Source organism: Parambassis ranga, chromosome 15 (assembly GCF_900634625.1).
Source record: "Parambassis ranga chromosome 15, fParRan2.1, whole genome shotgun sequence".
Classification (NCBI taxonomy): Eukaryota; Metazoa; Chordata; class Actinopteri; family Ambassidae; genus Parambassis; species Parambassis ranga.
Window position 1 is genome coordinate 18,674,207 of NC_041035.1, and position 18,449 is coordinate 18,692,655.

General features: G+C 43.0%; 1 protein-coding gene across 1 annotated transcript in view; it reads left to right on the forward strand.

The window, feature by feature from the left end:
- Positions 1-18,449, forward strand: part of cdh23 (cadherin-related 23) — a 130,735-nt gene that overhangs the window by 54,025 nt on the left and 58,261 nt on the right. Inside the window, exons 8-11 of the mRNA XM_028422897.1 lie at positions 3,052-3,246; positions 3,324-3,452; positions 6,262-6,340; positions 17,914-18,026. Coding sequence (XP_028278698.1) covers positions 3,052-3,246; positions 3,324-3,452; positions 6,262-6,340; positions 17,914-18,026 — 516 coding nt within the window. The remainder of the gene's footprint in view (positions 1-3,051; positions 3,247-3,323; positions 3,453-6,261; positions 6,341-17,913; positions 18,027-18,449) is intronic.

Genomic DNA, 18,449 nt, shown 5'->3' on the forward strand with positions numbered 1-18,449 from the left:
GAGCTCTGTGTAGTGATGGATGGCTAGGATGCAGAGAAACTCATCATTTGGATTTGACGATCAAATCGATTGCTTTATTGTTTCCTCTTTTCATATTAAAATGCACCAAAGTGAGCATTTTGACCTTCATAGTAGAAAAACAAAAAGATAAGAATGAATAATGTGAATGGGTAATGTTCATATTCTCTTTGCTGGGTGAGATCAGAGATTCTGAAATCTAATAGCAGCTCAGATATGATCCTCACCTGCACCCGGCTCAGCCCGCTCAGCTCTGAAGCTGCACACTGACACACTGACACATTCTGCTGAGAGTTGGTCATCTGTGCTTCTCAGCCGAGCTTTGAACTTTTGTTGCTTGAACTGCTTTGAACGCTGTGGCTCTGTCATATCTGGGAGATCAAAATGAGCAGGTTTGTGTGTGTTTACACTGGAGTGTGTGCAGTCGTTGGACCTTGTGGCATTGGTGTTAATGAGTTATTGGAAATAAAGGGATTCTGATTGTTTTACAGTTTGCTCTGTGGAGCTTTAGGAGAGGAAAAGGATGCATCGTATCTCACACTGGTTTAACACACTGCTCACACACACTCTTCCTACACAAAACTTAACTATCAAACTTCCTTCCTTGACATCAAAGCAAAGTTGATAATGTAGACATCCATGCCAGCCGGAAACATACAGGCACATACACAAAACTAGCAGAAGCATGAATATTTAAATAATCCACCTAGGTTTTGATTTTGTATAATTTTATCCGTTTAATTTGTTCCTGTGCTCCAGTGTCAGGCTGCAGGCTGTGGGCTACCTTTAGAGGTGTTTCCAGTTTTCTCATAAGCAGACGACTTGACAGGCATAATAAATATATCAGAGACATGCAGCTTAGATGCTTATTCAAATGCAGTTATTGTAGTGGGGAGGTGGATTTGTTTCTGTTCCTTCGCTATCGAAGATGTTAGCTGCAGTTACACTGAAAATAGCTGCAGTGGAGTGTGTCAGTGACCAAAGAGGAAAGTAGGAATGGGACTTTTTTTAACCAAGAAACAAAAGCTTCTTATCAGCTTTTCTTTTATGTTACATAGAGAGCTTTTATTTTAGTTAAAGGTGATGAATGAACAGCCTAAAACGAGATAGAGCTTCAGTCAGTAATCAGTAATCAGTAATCAATCAGTACAGGAACCATCAAAACAGTACAATCAGCCAAATCAGTGATGGCCTGGGTGCAAAGGAGGGTCCACTATACGCTGATTTCTTGAGTGAGAGGTGTTATTTCACAATGCATAGAAACATTTCCACACTGCCACAGCAATATTTACACACATTTTACACCAACATGTGTAGCTCAGGCTACACACATGCAAATACACCTCTGCAGTCCCCTGACACCAGCACACACAGACTGTGGGGTCAGCTGCTCTCTTACTGTGTCATTTTAGCTTTGGCTCAGGGCCCAGCTTAGTTTAACACCATGACCTCCCTGTGTGGCCACACTCTACCCCCTGCAATAAACAAGACCACACACTCTGACTGACTGCGTGTGTGTGTGTGTGAGGAAGAGAGTAGGAGATGTCCCCTTTCTTTGTATATTTGGATACTTCCCATCCTCCCATCTGCAGGCATTCTCAGTTTTTAATAATTGTGTGTGTGTGTGTGGCTGGTTTGAGATAAAATTCCAATTAATGAGGATGTTCCTCAAATATGTGGACAAACTGTTCTGCAATACCTGAGGACTTTGTTCCTTAATACCCCCGCCCTCCCCTTGACCACGACTGAGACAAACCGCAACTCTGATGTGGCTTTCCTACTTATTGTTACACAATGTCATTTCTGTGGGTAACACAGATAGACTACATTTATATTTACAGGCAACATGGTGCAACAAATTTGTGTAATTGTAAGAAAAGAAGTGTTTTATCAGAGGCAGTCACAAAGTAAAAAAAAGGTTCTCTCTTTCTGCTTAACTGAGATTTCATTATTTTTGCCTTGTGTGCCCAAATTGAACCCACATGGGGATGCTTCTCATTTTGCAAAGTTACTAAAAAAAACATGTTATGCACCATGGATTAAGGGTTGTCTCATTTCCTCCAATGGGCTTGTATTCTCATCTGGAGCATAAATATTCCTCTTAGAAAGAGTATTGTTGTATTTCTAGTGCAAGTTTTCAGATACTTTGAATTTACATGTGTTTAATTTTTTCTTCTTTTGCGTATTTGCTTTCCAGTATGATGAAAAAAAAATCTTTTTTCCAACACATCCTCAAAAAGAAAACTGCCACCTTTGGCCCTACAATGCATAGTTATGTTTATCCTAATGGAACATATGATTGTATTGACCAATGTCATCCTAACATGGGACTGATATAGCCCCAAAGACTAAGGTGTAAGGAGGCAGGTGCGGTTAGAGGGGGTAAATGCAACTTTCACTCAGGAGTCTGAGGTTCAAGTCCCCCTGACACCCACGGTTAAGTTTTTAGATTTTGAATAAAAACGAATTAAAGTTATGGATTAAAAACAGAGCAGTTAGGTAAAGATCATCCTAAAACTTTATAGCATTGAACACATTTTACAAGGAAACTGTTTCCCTTTGCCCTGCCCTCATGAACATGCAGAGATGCAGGCTGAGAAACACACACATTCCATTTTCAAGGACTGAAATATCAACTTCATGTTCTGTTTTCCTACTGAGGATGGGCTGCATTTTGTCATATGTGGGTACTGATGTGATACTGAGTTAACACTCTGTCCAGCAACCAAGCAATCACAAAGTAGCCACCTTAGTAATTGTTTTCATTTGTCAGTATTGATCTGAAATGCGTTGTTATGACATTTGTTGTCATAATCTGGAGGATGAATATGCACCCTGCAGACTGTGTTCTCAAACTGTGGCTACATTAAGTTGTTGTCTGCAGCTGTGTACCTTCTGCAAACCATAAGAAGGTCAGAAGTTCACACTTTAGCAGCAGTGCTATTCATCTTGAGCATTTCTATAATAATAGGAGTACATAGTTCCCTGCAGTGTCAGTAAGGTTCATGTTTGTGTTCATTTGTTGTGTTTCAGGACATAGCAGTGGGCCGAACAGTGTTTATAGTGAATGCCACAGATCCAGACCAGGGCACTGGGGGCAGTGTTCTCTTCTCCTTCCAGCCACCTTCTCCTTTCTTTGCCATTGACGGGGCCCGAGGCACGGTCACTGTCACCCGGCGTTTGGACTATGAGACAACCTCAGCCTACCAGCTTACTGTTAATGCTACGGTGAGCACACACAGACACTGTCTGCAATCTAAGTTTGTCACAACAGCACAAATGAACATGTGGGTTTTTTTTTTCAGGATCAAGACAAACTGAGACCTCTGTCCCGGCTCGCCAACTTGGCTATCACCATCACTGATGTCCAAGATATGGACCCCATTTTCACCAATCTGCCCTACAGCACCAACATAGGGGAGGACGTCCCCCTGGTCAGTAATGCATCTGACATCACTCCGCCACAGTCCAGCGCCTTCATGCAGCTTTTATGTTTCCATTTCTTTCTTGATCCACTTATCTTTCACTTCATTGCTCATCTCCAGCTTCACATGTCCAGTGTCCATACTGCTCTTTGATTATTCAGTGGAGCAGTCGCAGGAGAAACATGGCTAAAAATGAAGACCTGAGTTATTATCAGGGCAGGATGTCTCACCTCTCACCTTTAGGGAACTTACACACACACACACACATTCAGCCCCAGGCCCCTCCACAGAGCACTGCAGGTGTTGGAGACTGTAATTACTGTGGGAGATTTACAGTCCTGCTGCATGGATGTAAGGCCTCTTGCAAAGGTCACTGAGGCTGTAGAATTTATGCTCATCAAGCTCTCATGAGCTCATACTGTTGCATGTGTATGAAGTATAAAGTTCTAAGCAGCAGGGTCCCACTATGCTCATACCTTTTTTTGTATTGCAGGTTTGTAGTGTGTATGTGTTAAGTGTCTGTTTCCCTGTCTACCATTATGTTCACTTCTCTGACTCAGCCTGTAAACTCAGTTCCCAGGCAGCTAATGGTCCGGCTATTGATGTTTCTTCTTGTAGAGAGGGGATTATACACAAGGGCACAATACCATCCACGCTTATTTCTGTTTCTCACTCACTCTATCAGTTTTCATTCCGTATCTCACCCAAACCAGCACCTCCCCACCCAGAATCGCACAGCCACCCTACACCTCGCTCGCCCTCAGCCTGTACGGGCCGTAGTAGAAATGTCAAGTGCTACATTTGCATGCATATTAACGGTGCATGACGGAGTCGAAGCCGGTGTCTCCCTGACTCTCTGATTCATCAACTGTCACCAGGAAGGTCACAACAAGAGGAAGAGGAGTAGAGGAGAGCATAGAGGGAAGAGAAAGACAATAACATGTTTGGATGAATTGAGGAAAAAGGTGGAAGTTAGACAATAGAATAAAGAGTTAAAAAAAGCAATTATTTTGGATCACAAAGTTGACACTAGTGTAAGTGGATTCCAGATTTTCCACAGCAGCTGAGGAGCATTAATCCTCAGTAATACTGCCTTGGAGTGCTGCAGCTCGTGCCTCTAACAGTAGGGGGCAGTGTGCAATCCTGTTAGAGTGAAACTGTAAGAAGAGGTCATGACAGGCGCACACCCAAAATCTAAAATCTGTTTGACCCCACAACAGCTAGGATTACATCAATGGCCTGAATACAGGCCAGCAGAGCCGCTGTACACATGCACACCTCCATGACCTCCAGTGCTATTCAAACAGGCATGTGTCATTTCCATTATGTAGTGTTTGGCGGTGATAAGCTGAGGGCGTACAGTGACAGAATGAGTGTCAACTGTTCTCAAGGCCCATGACATTTACACGTAGGGATATCAGACTTGGATCCCTGTCATAGGTCATTTCTCAAAGGTGTGTGTGTGCACACAAAAAAGCCCTCCGCTTCCTCCACAGACTTTCTTTCTGTTTCTTGAGCCGATCAACCCGTCATGCAGTGAAAAGTTTGACAAAGGAGTAGGAGAATTTTTTTTTTTTCCCCCAAAAAGAAATCACAGGGCAGGGTTTTTAGCTGTTATAGCTATGAATCTGTGTTTGGACTGACGTTTAAGCCCCTTCTAGGACAAACACAATTTTGCTGTCAAATCAATGAGAAGAAGGAGAGAAAAGGAGAATAGGTTGGGGAGGGGTAATGCACTGTATAGCTAGAAATGAAAGGATGAAGAGGGGGAGACAAATGTTGTGGAGATGTGCTGGTGTTAGTGTGTGTGTGTCTCTGTGTGTGTGTGTGTGCAGGAGGGGAGGGATTGTATCTTTGATGGTTGATTGAACATATTCCACTTGTGTGGACAGCTCGAGAATATTGCTCATATTACTTCAGCATCGCTTCTCCTCACTCACTTTCTCGGTCCCTTATTTCTCTCTTAGTCTGTCCCTGTATGTGTGTGTGTGTGAGAGAGAGTGTGTGTGTGTGTGTGTGTGTTCCCCTCTCAGCTACTGAATGGTGTGAATCAGTCTCTCTAAAAGGCTTGTAATTGATTCTGCTGTAATTGGTCAATGACAGGAGATGCTTTGGCAGAAATGGAGCATAAACACGTCTTAGATACAATTTCCAGGATCAATGGGAGGCAGCATGCTTGGGTGTGAGTGAGAGGGCTGAGGAAGGGAGGGAAGGGAGGGGAGTGAGGGAGGGAGGGAGAAGGAAATTTGGAAGTGGGGAGGGACTCTCAATCTCTCACTGCAGCACAGGGGTTTTTAAGTATCACCACCGTGTCTGATTGAGGCACGTATGCTGAGAAAGCTCAGTGGATCAAAGACTTTTCAAATAGCTTTCTGTCTTTCTTTTTCATTTTTTCAACTGTCATATTGTGGTTTTGTTGAAGAGCAGGTTCATTGGTGAGTTTAGTAACAATGAAAGGAGAAATAAACCCAAATGAAATGCTAACAACACCCACAGGAAGAAAAACGTTGTGATTTGCATGTTGTCATCTTCTTGTGTATTTTTACTATTTTGTTTTCATTCCAATTAAAGAAACAGTGTTTTTCAAGTGCTCAGTAGTTTTAGAATTTAGATTACCTTTTTGAGCAAACACCAGAAATTAATTAGCCAAAGCAGAAGTGTTTCTGTTTTATTTTTCCCAGAATGTAATTGTTAAAAATCGTATTTTATTTCTCAATAGCTGCTAATTGTGAAACTACTTTGACATGCTGTCAGATTAAAGCTGAAACTAACTGTGAACATTAAAGGCAGCTTTTTTTTTCTGTGTGTCTCTCTGCAGGGATACGAAGTGCGGAAGATAACAGCCATTGACCAGGATCTCGGCCAGCCGAGAGGAATCGGCTACACCATCATCTCAGGTCTGAGTCACATAATCAATCTGACATCCACAGCACAGAGAGGGGGGGATCGATCACCTCTTATCATAATTCTGCAGCAATAATAGACAAGTCTCATCAAGCACAACTGTCAATAAGAGCAGAGAGCAAGCGCCTCGGAATGGGAGGAACGGCTTGGCTGTAAGCGGTTATTAATCACTGCTGTGGTGCAGTTGTGCAGGAGTCAGTCTTCGTTTAGTGTTATCGTTCTGAAGTTGGCTCGTGCCATCAAAACAGGATTATGATTTGTCAGAGTGACAAATTTCACCTTCGGCATTACAGAGTGATCTCCGGATTTTCTGGTCCTGCTTGGGTGTTGATTCAATTGTTTTTTTGAGTAAAATGCTCGGTGTCAGAGGTGCTGACCACCATATTGAGTTTCGTTTTGAGATCCTTAACTTGTGTTGGTGTTACTATATCTGAGTGTTTGACTTTAAAGAAGCCACAGTTTGCATGGTGCAGATAAGGCAGCAGCAGTGATCCCGCTTTTAATACTCTGTGCTCAGTTTTCTTACCTCTGCCAAGGATGTGATGTTTATGCTGCCAGTGACTCTGTCTGTCGGTCTGCCAGGGAGATATCTCTCAGAAACTCACGATGAACAGACTTCCATGAAAAATGGTGGTGGACAAATTGACCCGGGGAGCTCAGAGTTAGTTTTTGGTGTTGATCCACATCACGGATTAATAGACAGGTGTTTGTTGTTAACCTTATCAGAGAATGATGACAAGGGAAGATGGGAAAATACAGACATGATTCCAAGTCATTTGGAAAGTCAAAGTTTTTTTAATTTAAGGAAAAACTTTTAACGACAGAGATAATTTGGAACGGATTAACAGAACTTGGGAAAAAAAACATCTAGTCTTGATGAAGGTGTTGATTCTGTCCAAATACTTGCTGTACCTGCATGCACTGAAGGTTTAACCCTTTGGGTCTGTCCAGGATCTTTACCTTGCTTTGCCTTTCTGTGTGAATAATACAGAGGTGGGCAGCTGGAGCTTTGTTCCGTCTTCATGCCAGCAGTTACTGAAGTGCCATATTATACATTCAGTCGGGTTCATAAATATGAACAATAGCAGTTTGTTTGTTTTGGCCTCTGTACACCACCATGTTAAATTAAAAACTTAAAACACTCATGATGTGAGTGCAATCAAGAAACCTGCTCTAAATCAAGGTTTTTCTTTTTAACCATTCAGGAATCATTTTCATACACACACACACAGATAATACAACCTAATTACAAATAAAATACAAGGATTGCCTTTGCAGTAATGGCCATTGAAGAATATCCCAGTCCTTTGCTTCAGAAACTCTCGGGTAGCTCTGACTGTGTGTTCTGGGTCATCATCCATCATCAATATGAAGAGGTGCCCTTTAGGTTTGGGAGCATTTGGCTGAGAATTTGTCTCGCTGCTTCTATCAGCAGTCACACCATCAATAAACAGCAGTGATTCTGTTCCATTGGCAGACATATGTCTATGCTATAAAACCATGTCTGACTGAAGATGTGCAGCTTTGGATCATCTGCTGTTCCTTTCCTTCTCCATACATTCTCCTCCATCATTCTGGAACAGGATAACTTTATCAGGTGAAAGAATCGGGTTTCAGAACTGGGCTTTTTAAGGTGTTTTCTGGTCTTATCTGGCCTTTCTGTTCTTGAGTTTCAGCAGTGGTTTGCACTTTGTTGTAAAGCCTCTGAGAACACCTACCAAATGCAAATCATGGCAGACACACAGGTCAGTGTGCACATAAAATAAAGAAAATGTAGCTCAGTGCTGTGAACGAAAGCTTCGAAATCATTTTATTGTTTCCAGGTGGCAGTCTTTAATGTCTGCCCCTTTTTCTCTGCATTGATCTGAAACCTTCTGCCCAAAGAATAAGATGATATAAACTGTGTAATTCTCACCTGCGTGTTGAACTTGAGCCAGCAGCCAGCATTTAGCTATTGACCTTCTTTATCAGTCCTGCTTCTAAAGAACATCCAGTGTGATACCTTTGCACACAAAGATCAAAAGTTAATCCTTTTATTTTCCTCATTTTTATAGTGTTGTTAATATTATCTCTATGCTTTAGATTCATTTATTTTATTCCTTTAGAATAATATTTTAAAAAGTTGTATTATATCTCTGACATGCTGCGTGAGCCGATCCTGTTCCCTACTTATTCAATCTGCACACCTTCTGTTTGTTGCAGTAAACAAACAATCAGAAATTGTCTGTAAGATGCAGTTTCTCTTTTTGCTTCTTTCTCCTGGTAAACTCCACATTTCTATTAAGATAAAAACACTTCTGACTGTGTGATCATGCACGGCTGTGATGCTGCTTTAATACCCCTGCAGGGTGTTTATTTTAACCACAATCAGTGTTTGAATCCTGAAGGACGAACAATCCCTCCCAAGATCCTTCCTTGAAACATTGATCAGGGTGGTGGAAATAAACACCCATGGGGAGGATTACAGCCGTCTGTGGTCTGTATCCTTTAAACTCTGCTTGCCCCCTGTCGTGCCCAGAGTGGCCAGGATGGAAGGACATCGATGCCTCCAGAATGGCCAGCTGGCTGATAAGAGCTGGCACTGCTTGATAAACCTGGCACACCATGGGAATTTGGGTTGATGAAGATATTCATTGTTCTGCCATCTGCTGAGTCACAGCATGACCTCACACCAAAACGAAGAAATCTGACCCTCTGTGTGTGTGTGTGCGTGTGTGTGCATGTGCACAGTCATGTATTATTCGTAAACATGTGTGTGTGTGTGTGTGTGTGTACGTTAATGCACGTGATTGCTGTACACACAGGACCGAGAGTCCACAGCCCAGCCCACCTCTTCACTGAGAGCTCACCATAAACCCTCTGCTCCCATTCAGTACACACACCTACTCAGTCTTACTTACCGTCTGCTGCCACATGTTGTATTGTTGTGTGTGTTGTGTTTGTTGCAAAGTTGAAGGGCTGAGTTAAGCTCCAGAGGAGAAGAGCATTAAAAAGACATTAATTAGGCGGCGCGATGTATTCCCAGTCGTTGCAAAATCAAGAGTTATAGCACTGCAATGAACCCTTATGGAGATGGAGTCTGTAGACTTGATAAAATCATTATAAGTTTGATAGATAATGGGAGATGAAGGGTGAGCCAAGAGATAAAGGTGGGAGGGTAAGGTTGTCAGGCTTGTTTTTTTAATGTGTGTGTGTGTGTGTGTGTCCTTCTTGTGCATATGTCTCTGTCTATCCGGGCTGGTGTGTTCTGCTGCAGTCAGATTAGCGTGAGGGCGTTCTTGTTTGCAGACTTAAGTGTGACTCTGCACGACGCCTCTCTCGCCTCCGTGCTCCTCGCCCCAAGTGTCCTCGGAGAGCCGCGTCTCGCTCCTGCGGGACTCGTCTCATTAGTTCAGTAATTAAGATAAACGAGGTTTTAATTGCAGCTGTGATTCACGCTAATGATTGTGGGACTGAAGATGAGGATTTCCTCTCCTCCTCCAATCAGAGGGTGGATCTGGGATTTGATGTGTGCAGGAGATAGCATCTCAGCAGCGCCACTCTGCCGGCAGATTTGCTATTGTTGGTTATGATGGTGGAGATTCGGGGGTGCTGGTGGAAAATCCCTTGTCCACAGGGGTAGGATTTCACTCTTCATAGACCTCTGACCCACTGGTCTGGTTATACATTCCATCCATGGCACACTACTGAACAAGCCACACACTAAGCAGGGTAAGACATATTACAGCCACTGATAATAATTGTATTAACAGATCTGTTTAGTCGACAAAAACAATTTTACAAAAAAACTAACGTCTTCACATTAAATCCACCAGTAATCATGTTAATATGCTTTCAGTTGCTGAGAGGCACACAGGAGTCAAATTAAATCATGGGTCTGAAAGATGTTTGAGTCACTGACAAATGCTGATTGATCAAATAAAAGTTGTAGAGACACTCCAGCTCTCTTCTGGTGCCGCTAATATTCAGCCAAACATCTTAAGAAAACCCAAACGCACTCCCACTGAGATGAAACTCTACATGTTCTCTCATCACATATCATTCATATTATATCGTTTGTTACAGCCTTTTATGGGTAATTGGCACAAAGCAGAGTAGCAGCAGAAGTCAGCAGGTGTTCAGGTTATCTCTTCTGGGTTGCAACCATGTGTTTTAGGAATCAAATGTCTGCTTACTGAGTCTTGTGTCACAGGTTGTTACGAGTCTAGTTACTACCAGGAATATTAAAAGCCCTTTTCTTGTAAATGTTCTTTCCTTAACACCAGTGTGATCTCGGTCCTATTATTGTCTATCTGATATCCTCGCTCTCCTGGATGAAAGGAAGGATTAGTCTACCAAAGAACACAAGTAAAGCTATAACAACACATCACATAGCCTTACCACCTCTGGAAAGCTCGGGTCGTGGTAAAAATTATAAAATTATACATCACCAGTGTCACCCATTAGTCCATTTTCATGCTTTTTAACCCTGCTAAGCCACACCAGCAGCAGACAGTATTAGTGCTGTTTGTTGTTTTTAGAAAATGGTCCCTCAGCGTATTGAATTATTAAACTAAGCTATTAAAAAACAACCCCTGCATGTGAGCTAGTGCATTGTCATAATAAGTCCACTCGTCTGCTGGATTAGCTTAGCTCTCTTCCTGGTCTAACAGCATTTCATGAAGAATGTATAGACCCTTGTCTCTAACCAGAAAAAAATAACTTTCACAATAACCATCATCTTATTCACATTACATCACAGCTTCTGGCCAGCAGCCCCGACAACAAACCGTCCCGACACGTCAGCCATTATCCACTCAAACCCTCCCTTGAGGACGCGACTCAGGCAGGAGAGCAGACAACACTGGTCAGTTTCACTGACATCGACGACCTGAGGGACTGACGCTCCACGAAGCCCGGACAGACTCTCTGTGGCACAATGTCCACACGACACATGCTCATGCGAAGATGTCTGCACACATATGCGGATCGATCCGCACACAGAAGCACAAACGTCAAAATACCCAATACTACTTTTTACATTTCTGAAATAGAACTTTCTGTTTTGCTGTTATTTCGGAGTTGGCAGCCAGGTCCCCGACTAGTTCTGTGTGCTGGGATGAGAGTTAAGCTTGTGTAAAGTTTGTGCAGCCTCTCTACTGTGCTGTAATGATAGTGTAAGAATAAGCAGAGTAAAAGTCATCCTAGCGTCTCATGGAATGAAAGGACATCCCCCAAGCCTTTCATATCAGCCTCTTGTTTATCTGTGTGTGCTTGGTTCTATCTCTTTTGTCACACACAAGCACAACTAATCCCATCCTAAGCTCCCTCCATCTCTACCCTTTCCTTTTAGATGATTCTTCCTTTCTTATTGCAGCGTTCCATGCTGGGAAAATGTGGAAAAGAACTGATTTAATTTGCAGCAACCCATGCAGTATAAATTGTCTAAATTGATACCAGATGATAACTTTATCATTTTATTATGATGTTAGTCAGAGGCTGCGGTGTGGGACCACACATTGCACAAACACAGTGTAGCCACAGGCATCCCCTGACTTCTGTAGCCTTTGTCTGGGCAGCATGTGGACACCCTGTCTGTCTAACCCCTGCCACAGGACTGAGATCTTCTCCAGTGCTGTAGGTGCTGACGCGGGGGCAACTGGCACTGTGTCCCCAGACACCCCCCCTCAGCAAACAGGCCAGACAGGTATGGACACCAATTCCTGCCTGGACACGCTGATAAGTAGTAAAGGCGATTATTTCCCCCTCGTCTGCCTTTCCACACATACCTTTATCCCCCAGTACTGCTACACTTTGATGCTCTGATTCCGTGTCACTACTACCCGGCTCGTATCTGCAGGCATGCTGTAATATGGACAAGGCTAATACCTGGTATTCTATTGGGAGCGCATATTGTCACTGCAGCGTCGCTGGGATTTCTCCAGGTTTTCAATTAGACGCTCTGAGGCTCTCCGCAGCCCGTTGCTGTGTTATCTCCAGAGGGACCAGATAGTCTGCGGGACACATGATGGTGTCTAGTAGAGTCTAACAGGAACAATCACAATCAAGTCCAAAACTCATGTTATGATATATAAGAGGTGACTCGTTTGTTTTTTTGTGGCAGAGCATGTGGATCAAAATGATGTTTGGTCTTCAGGATTTAGGAAATATTTGAAAAAGAAGCATTGAACTGTGAATCTACAGCCTGATATCACCAAAATGTGGTCATAGCGACTGTGGTCAAGTTTTTCTTTTTTATTGGCTATGAATGTCTTTCTGGAGACATTGTCTGAAAACAACCAACATTATCCTCATTTTCTATCATGTCTCTACCTCTCCCAGTACACAGGTCTCTGCAGGATCACCAGTGATTTAGAGGAACTTTCAGAGACTCTTTTTCCAATGTGGAAGTTTGGAACACCTGTGCAGTGTGTGCCGTTACAGCAGAGAGCTGCATTGAAGAAATTGGACTTGCTGCACCTTTAGTGATGCTCCTCGAAAAAGCAAACATCATTTGTCATAAGGTGGACATTGCCTTCAAAGGAACACTTAAGTTGAATTCCCTAGCTGTGTCCGAGCAGTAACCTGGCTCCAAAGAGTAAGCCAATCCCCACAGACTCTCCATGTTCAAATTGCAGAAATAAACACGTTTACAGCCTGAAAACAATTGTACTTTCTATTGATAAGTTCCCTTTTAGTGACAACGCTCACCTTAGCTTCACCTCTTTGTCTGTATTTGATGTTTAGGTGGACTGTGACACTGCCAAAATGGCGACGATCAGAGTCTCCGGCAGCTTCTCACAGGGGCACTTAGCACAGCACTTCAGACACTTATGGGTGACGTTATGAAAGCTTTGTCCATAGTTTTCAGTAGTTGTGTCCCAGCTGAGGCCCTTTCTGGTCTATGAAGGTGTGTGCTTCATAGTCCGCGTGTGTAGCCCTTGAAGGTTGCACCAGTGGTTGTTAAACCGGAGAGTTCAGTTGATGGACTCTGCTGTGTTCTGTTGTGAAAAGAATCAACTGCCACCGATGTGCAATGAATCCTAGGATACATTCTGCTGGATCCACCTGATGCATCCTTCATTTTAGGGGAAAAGGGAAAAGGATGTAATTCTGCATTTGAAGAAGCCTTCAAAGTGGGATGGCCTCGTCGCAGCCTGTGATGCAAAGGGTCTACAAATGCATCGTTTATCTGATGCAGCCCTTCATTTGGGACACACTCCTAGATATGCAGGAGCTGCTCAGCTTTGGCAACCAGGGCACCAAAGCCCTCCATCCTTTGTCTTATAACATTTGTCCTTTGTCCTTTCTCCTTTTTTTGTGCAGAACTTTTGAGTTTTGGGTATTCATTGAGTATTCATGTAATGCAGCTTGTCTGCCAATGGCAAGACACCCACGGGGCCATTATCACCCTGCATCACACGCACACACAAACACATACATATGCACTTGTGGCTGTCATGCACTAAGTGGTGTGTGTCAATGCACAGATGAGCATGTGCAGAAGCATGTCAGTGTAGGTGAGAAGCTGTTTGTTTTGAAGGGAGTGCAGTTTGAAGACAATAACTAAAACCTCATCATTAGCATGATTTGCCTGTGGGCGTAATCCTTAAAAAGTGACACTAATTTGTGTACATTTAGCAAAGTACACAAAATCTCAGCCCCAAGACTCGGGAGAACTGGATGGGTGCCATATCACATTACTAGAATGTTCCAGCGCCCCCATGGTGTTGTCACAAACTAGAAGAAACAGTTGTCACTAAGCTTAGTCATAGCGATTACACTTGGAGAACGCTGCTGTCCTCAAAAGCTCATTGCGCGAAGAAAGTCATTGTCACCCACTTGTCGCACGCCCGATCGAACTCATCAGATCAAACTGCCTTATTTCCTCTGGTCTCTGCGGCAATCCCTGCATAATAACAACACATGTATGTTTTCCATAAACGCTCCCTTTTCTACTTTCTTTTCCCACTCGATCCTTTGCTCTCTGTAAGGAGAGGATTTCAATGACAAAATAGGACATGACTTCATGACACAAGAATGCAAATATGTGTGTGTGTGTTTGTCATTTATCTCTCAGTGCCTGAGAATACTGATTTTATTCCAAAGTGGCAAATTATTTGAAATCTTGTAGCACTAGATACTGAAGCTTTTGAGCACACATTCTCGGGAAATAATAGCTGTTTGAGTTTGTGAGCGTGTGTGTGTGTGTGCGCGTGTGTGTGTGTGTGCGCACCCTACTCTAGACAAAATCATGGCATGCTTTCTCATTTTCCAGTCCAGTACTATTGGTAATGTTAGAGCATGGCTAATCCCTGAGAGTCTCACATCATAGAATCAAACTCTGCCACTTAGGGCGCGCACACACACACACACACACACACACTGGTTTCGGATTGAAATACCTACACTTTAACACATGCATGAAACACATCAATACCATCACTAAATATGAATATTGAATGCAAATGGAATGCATGCAGTTATTAGTGCTGTGTGTGTGTGTGTGTGCAGCAGTTTTCACCCCCTGGGGCTCTAATCACAGTGTCCTGGCAGATCACTGGAGAACACTCTGTCAGCAATTAGAATATGATTATATTTTCTCTCTCAGTGGGACCTCAGAGTCGGTCTGGGTAATTTCAGTCCGTCTCAGTGGTCAAGCCTGACATGGCAGAGCTGAGGTGGAAGGCCTCTCAGTGGAACCTGAGGCTGGGAGTCAGTCAGAGCTTCTCTGCCAGGACACATACAGACGGTCCGCTGTTCCCGTGCCCGCTGTTCCTGCGCTTTGGCAAGTGTGTGTGTCTGTGTGTACACACGTCAGTGTTCTTTGGCCAGGTGAGTGCCCAGTCATCTGAATAAGGGGCGGCTGTTGGAGTAGATGGGCATTCTAGTCAGGCCACTGAAGCTGACAAAGCAATTTAGAGGCATGATGCCCACACTGAGCGGCTCTGAGTCCCTGATGCACGTCACCCCCCCACCAACTTCACCACTTGTTACCAGCATTGATTGCCTCTCCCCTGAGAAACGTTGTCAGCCACTGGTGCATGTTTTTTTTTGTCATTTCAAGTCTTATAACACAGATACTCCTAATGAGCAACCTGGGCCCAGCAGTTAGTGTGGGATTATTACAATGATTACTTGGGGTCATCTTTTTCAGATTTATTGATCTGAGGTTTCATTGTGCTTTTGCTTCTGTGAGAGTTCTTTTTATTTAGTTTTCTCCTCATTTTAAGACAATAAACCAACATTTACATACGTACATAGTGAGGACTCTGCTTAAACAATGTAGGAACCACCTGAAGATTACAGAACCACATATTTCTCCTCTAAGAAACCTTTATTTTGGTTGTCTTTGTTGGGTGGTGAATATTTATACATTCATACTTCTCCTCCGGGCAGGTTGTTTTTTCTCCCTCTCTTTTTTGCATGATTCATTTTTAGTTTATTCTGGCAGCAGCAAGCCCAGTACCATTGATTTTTTTTCTTTTCTTTTGGAAGAGCAACAAACAACTTGCAAAATGTCCGTCATTAATGAGCTCCTCTGCAAAGTTAAAACAGGCTTCACAGATACCTTGGTGTTGTCTCTTCATCAGCCATTCTGAAGGCATTTTACAGTGCTACACCCAATATAATTGATGATTGATTTGCAGTAATAAGCATATAGCACCTGGCTGTAGCACACTGGCCTTCCTCTATCCATAAACATTTTTTTACCTTAATAATCAAACCTATCATAAGTGTATGATCAATATTAAACATATAATGTGTCATTTTCCTTGTGGCAGACCACTGACTTGCTGTTAGCCCTAGAATTTTGTACATTTTAGATATTTTCAGCTGTAATTTCGGTCTCTTTTCTTCTTTCCAACCTTTTGGCCTCAGTTCATCCTAATTACCCAAGAGCTCTGTGGTTTTCGCCTTCCCGCCTCCATCCTACACGCCCCCTCCGTGCTCTTTCTTCTGTAGCTTCCCTCCTTTCTATTCCAGGCTGTAGGTACCGGGCAATAATAGAGCAGCTTGTGGGGACCGGAGAACACAGGCATGGGTTAATCTGTTGACCTCTGGCACATTGTGCAATGAAGACTTACTATCTGAAAGTGTTTCTCTTGAGTCTAGACCACAGCTTTTACTATAAGCTATCTGATAGAGTGTAGTCCTGAAGCCCGGATAGTGCAGAACAGGAGCATTTTTTCTGGTCGTCTGTTTGGTTTTCACCTGTATTACTTTAATTTTAGGCAATTTATTGTTAAACAAATCAGAAAAAGGTCATGTGAGAAATTAATTTTAGACATTTGCAAATGAAATGGAGCAATATGTAGCACAGAGAAGCTGCTGTGCTACAGACTTAGCAACTATCTGAGCCCGTTCATTTAGTCCTGTCTGCATCATTGTTTGTGTTCAGCTGAACAGATTTTTCTGATAACGAGCCACTGACTGAAGATTGCACAGGGAGCCTCCCCGGGTCCCGTACATCTCATGTGGAATCTCAATGAAACTGTGAAGGCGGTCAGTGTTTTAAAATGTGAAATGATTTGATTTGATTTGAAAGAAGGAGCGCGGCAGTGCGGCGGCGGGTGTCTTTTCAATTGTTGTCTCCATCTGCTGGGTGTAATTAGCAGACAGAAGCCACAAGATGCCTGAGAGAGTGTCAAAGAGTGTGTAAGAGAGGTGAGAAAGTCAACAAGAGTGAAGGTAATTTGAAGGAGGAACAGAGGGAATGAGAAAATATAAGAAGAGGACTCAAGTGGGCCTCAGTCTAATATTTGAAACAGTTTAATTGAAGTGAATAGAGAACATGGGGCGCACTTGAACTCGGTAATGAGAACAGTGCAGCGTTCATAATTTGAAACGCTCCTCTCTGAAGGAGTGCATAGACTATAACAAAGTTAATGCAGTTCATCACCCTATGAAGTGAAGCAGTTCAGTGTGCTAACATACAGGAGCAGTCAATCATTTCTATATGCATTTTATATTAGCATTACAAAGGCAAAAGATATTATAAATTCTGAGGAAAATCACTGTCTTCTTATAAGATTTGATTAATAGCTTATTCTAAAACTAAACGTGACTATATGTTAATGTGTTCTTTTCTCATGAAGCCACTGCCTGTGTGATTTAACTATCAGTCAACAACAGTGATGGAAAAATGGATTTGTTCACATCATCGACACAAAAATAGAAATAACATGAGAAAAAAAACATTCATTAAAGGTTGTTGAATTTCTTCACTATGCTGAAACTGTAAATAAGTGAAGAGTTTGGATGAGTTGACAAAGAAATGGAAGCAGCAGAAGCTGGGCCGACAGTGACAGAAACAAAGGGGAAGCAGGGGAGGCAGCTGGTGGACAGGTTGGAGGTGGTCGGTCAGCCTAAGGCGGGAAGAAAGATAAAAGACAGCAGAGGCAAAAGCTGTATCTATATTGCATGAAATGGAGACATGCACATAGCTCATCCACCACCTTCCTCCTCCAGTGGCTCCCCGCTGCATCCCAGGAGTTAGGCTGAATTATCCACAATGCCAGTTTCGTTTGTGTCTGACTTTCTTTTCTCTCTCTGTCTCTCTCTCTCTGTCCATCCATCTATCTAGGAAACACCAACAGCGTATTTGCCCTGGACTACATCAGTGGTTCCCTGACAGTGAATGGCCAGCTGGACAGAGAAAACCCGCTCTACTCAGCAGGATTCACTCTCACTGTCAGGGTGAGCTGCTGACTGTGGGAATGTAGGGGTGGATGGGGCGGGGGTGGTGGTTGAGGGACTGTCGCAGCCAAGAGAGGAGATCGAAAGTCTGTTTTGCGGCTGGATCAAGAGAGAGCTTTGATATGATAGTGTATTAAATCAATGCAGTCTGCGTTTGATATCATCTCCAAAGACCTGCTAAGTGCTCGCTCTGGTTAGTGCTGCACATGTTGTGATGTGAGGGTCTTTGATATAGAACTGCTATAATTAAGAAGGTCAATGTACCACTTAACACAGAGTAGATACACGATGCTGCACCATATGTGTCTGAGCCAATATGCACAAATGCCACCCAGACAAATTCGAGTACCTTTATGGGCTCATTAGTGAAGCTATTCATGTTTGTGATTCTATGATAATGTCGCCTTGTGTTCAGTGAACAAC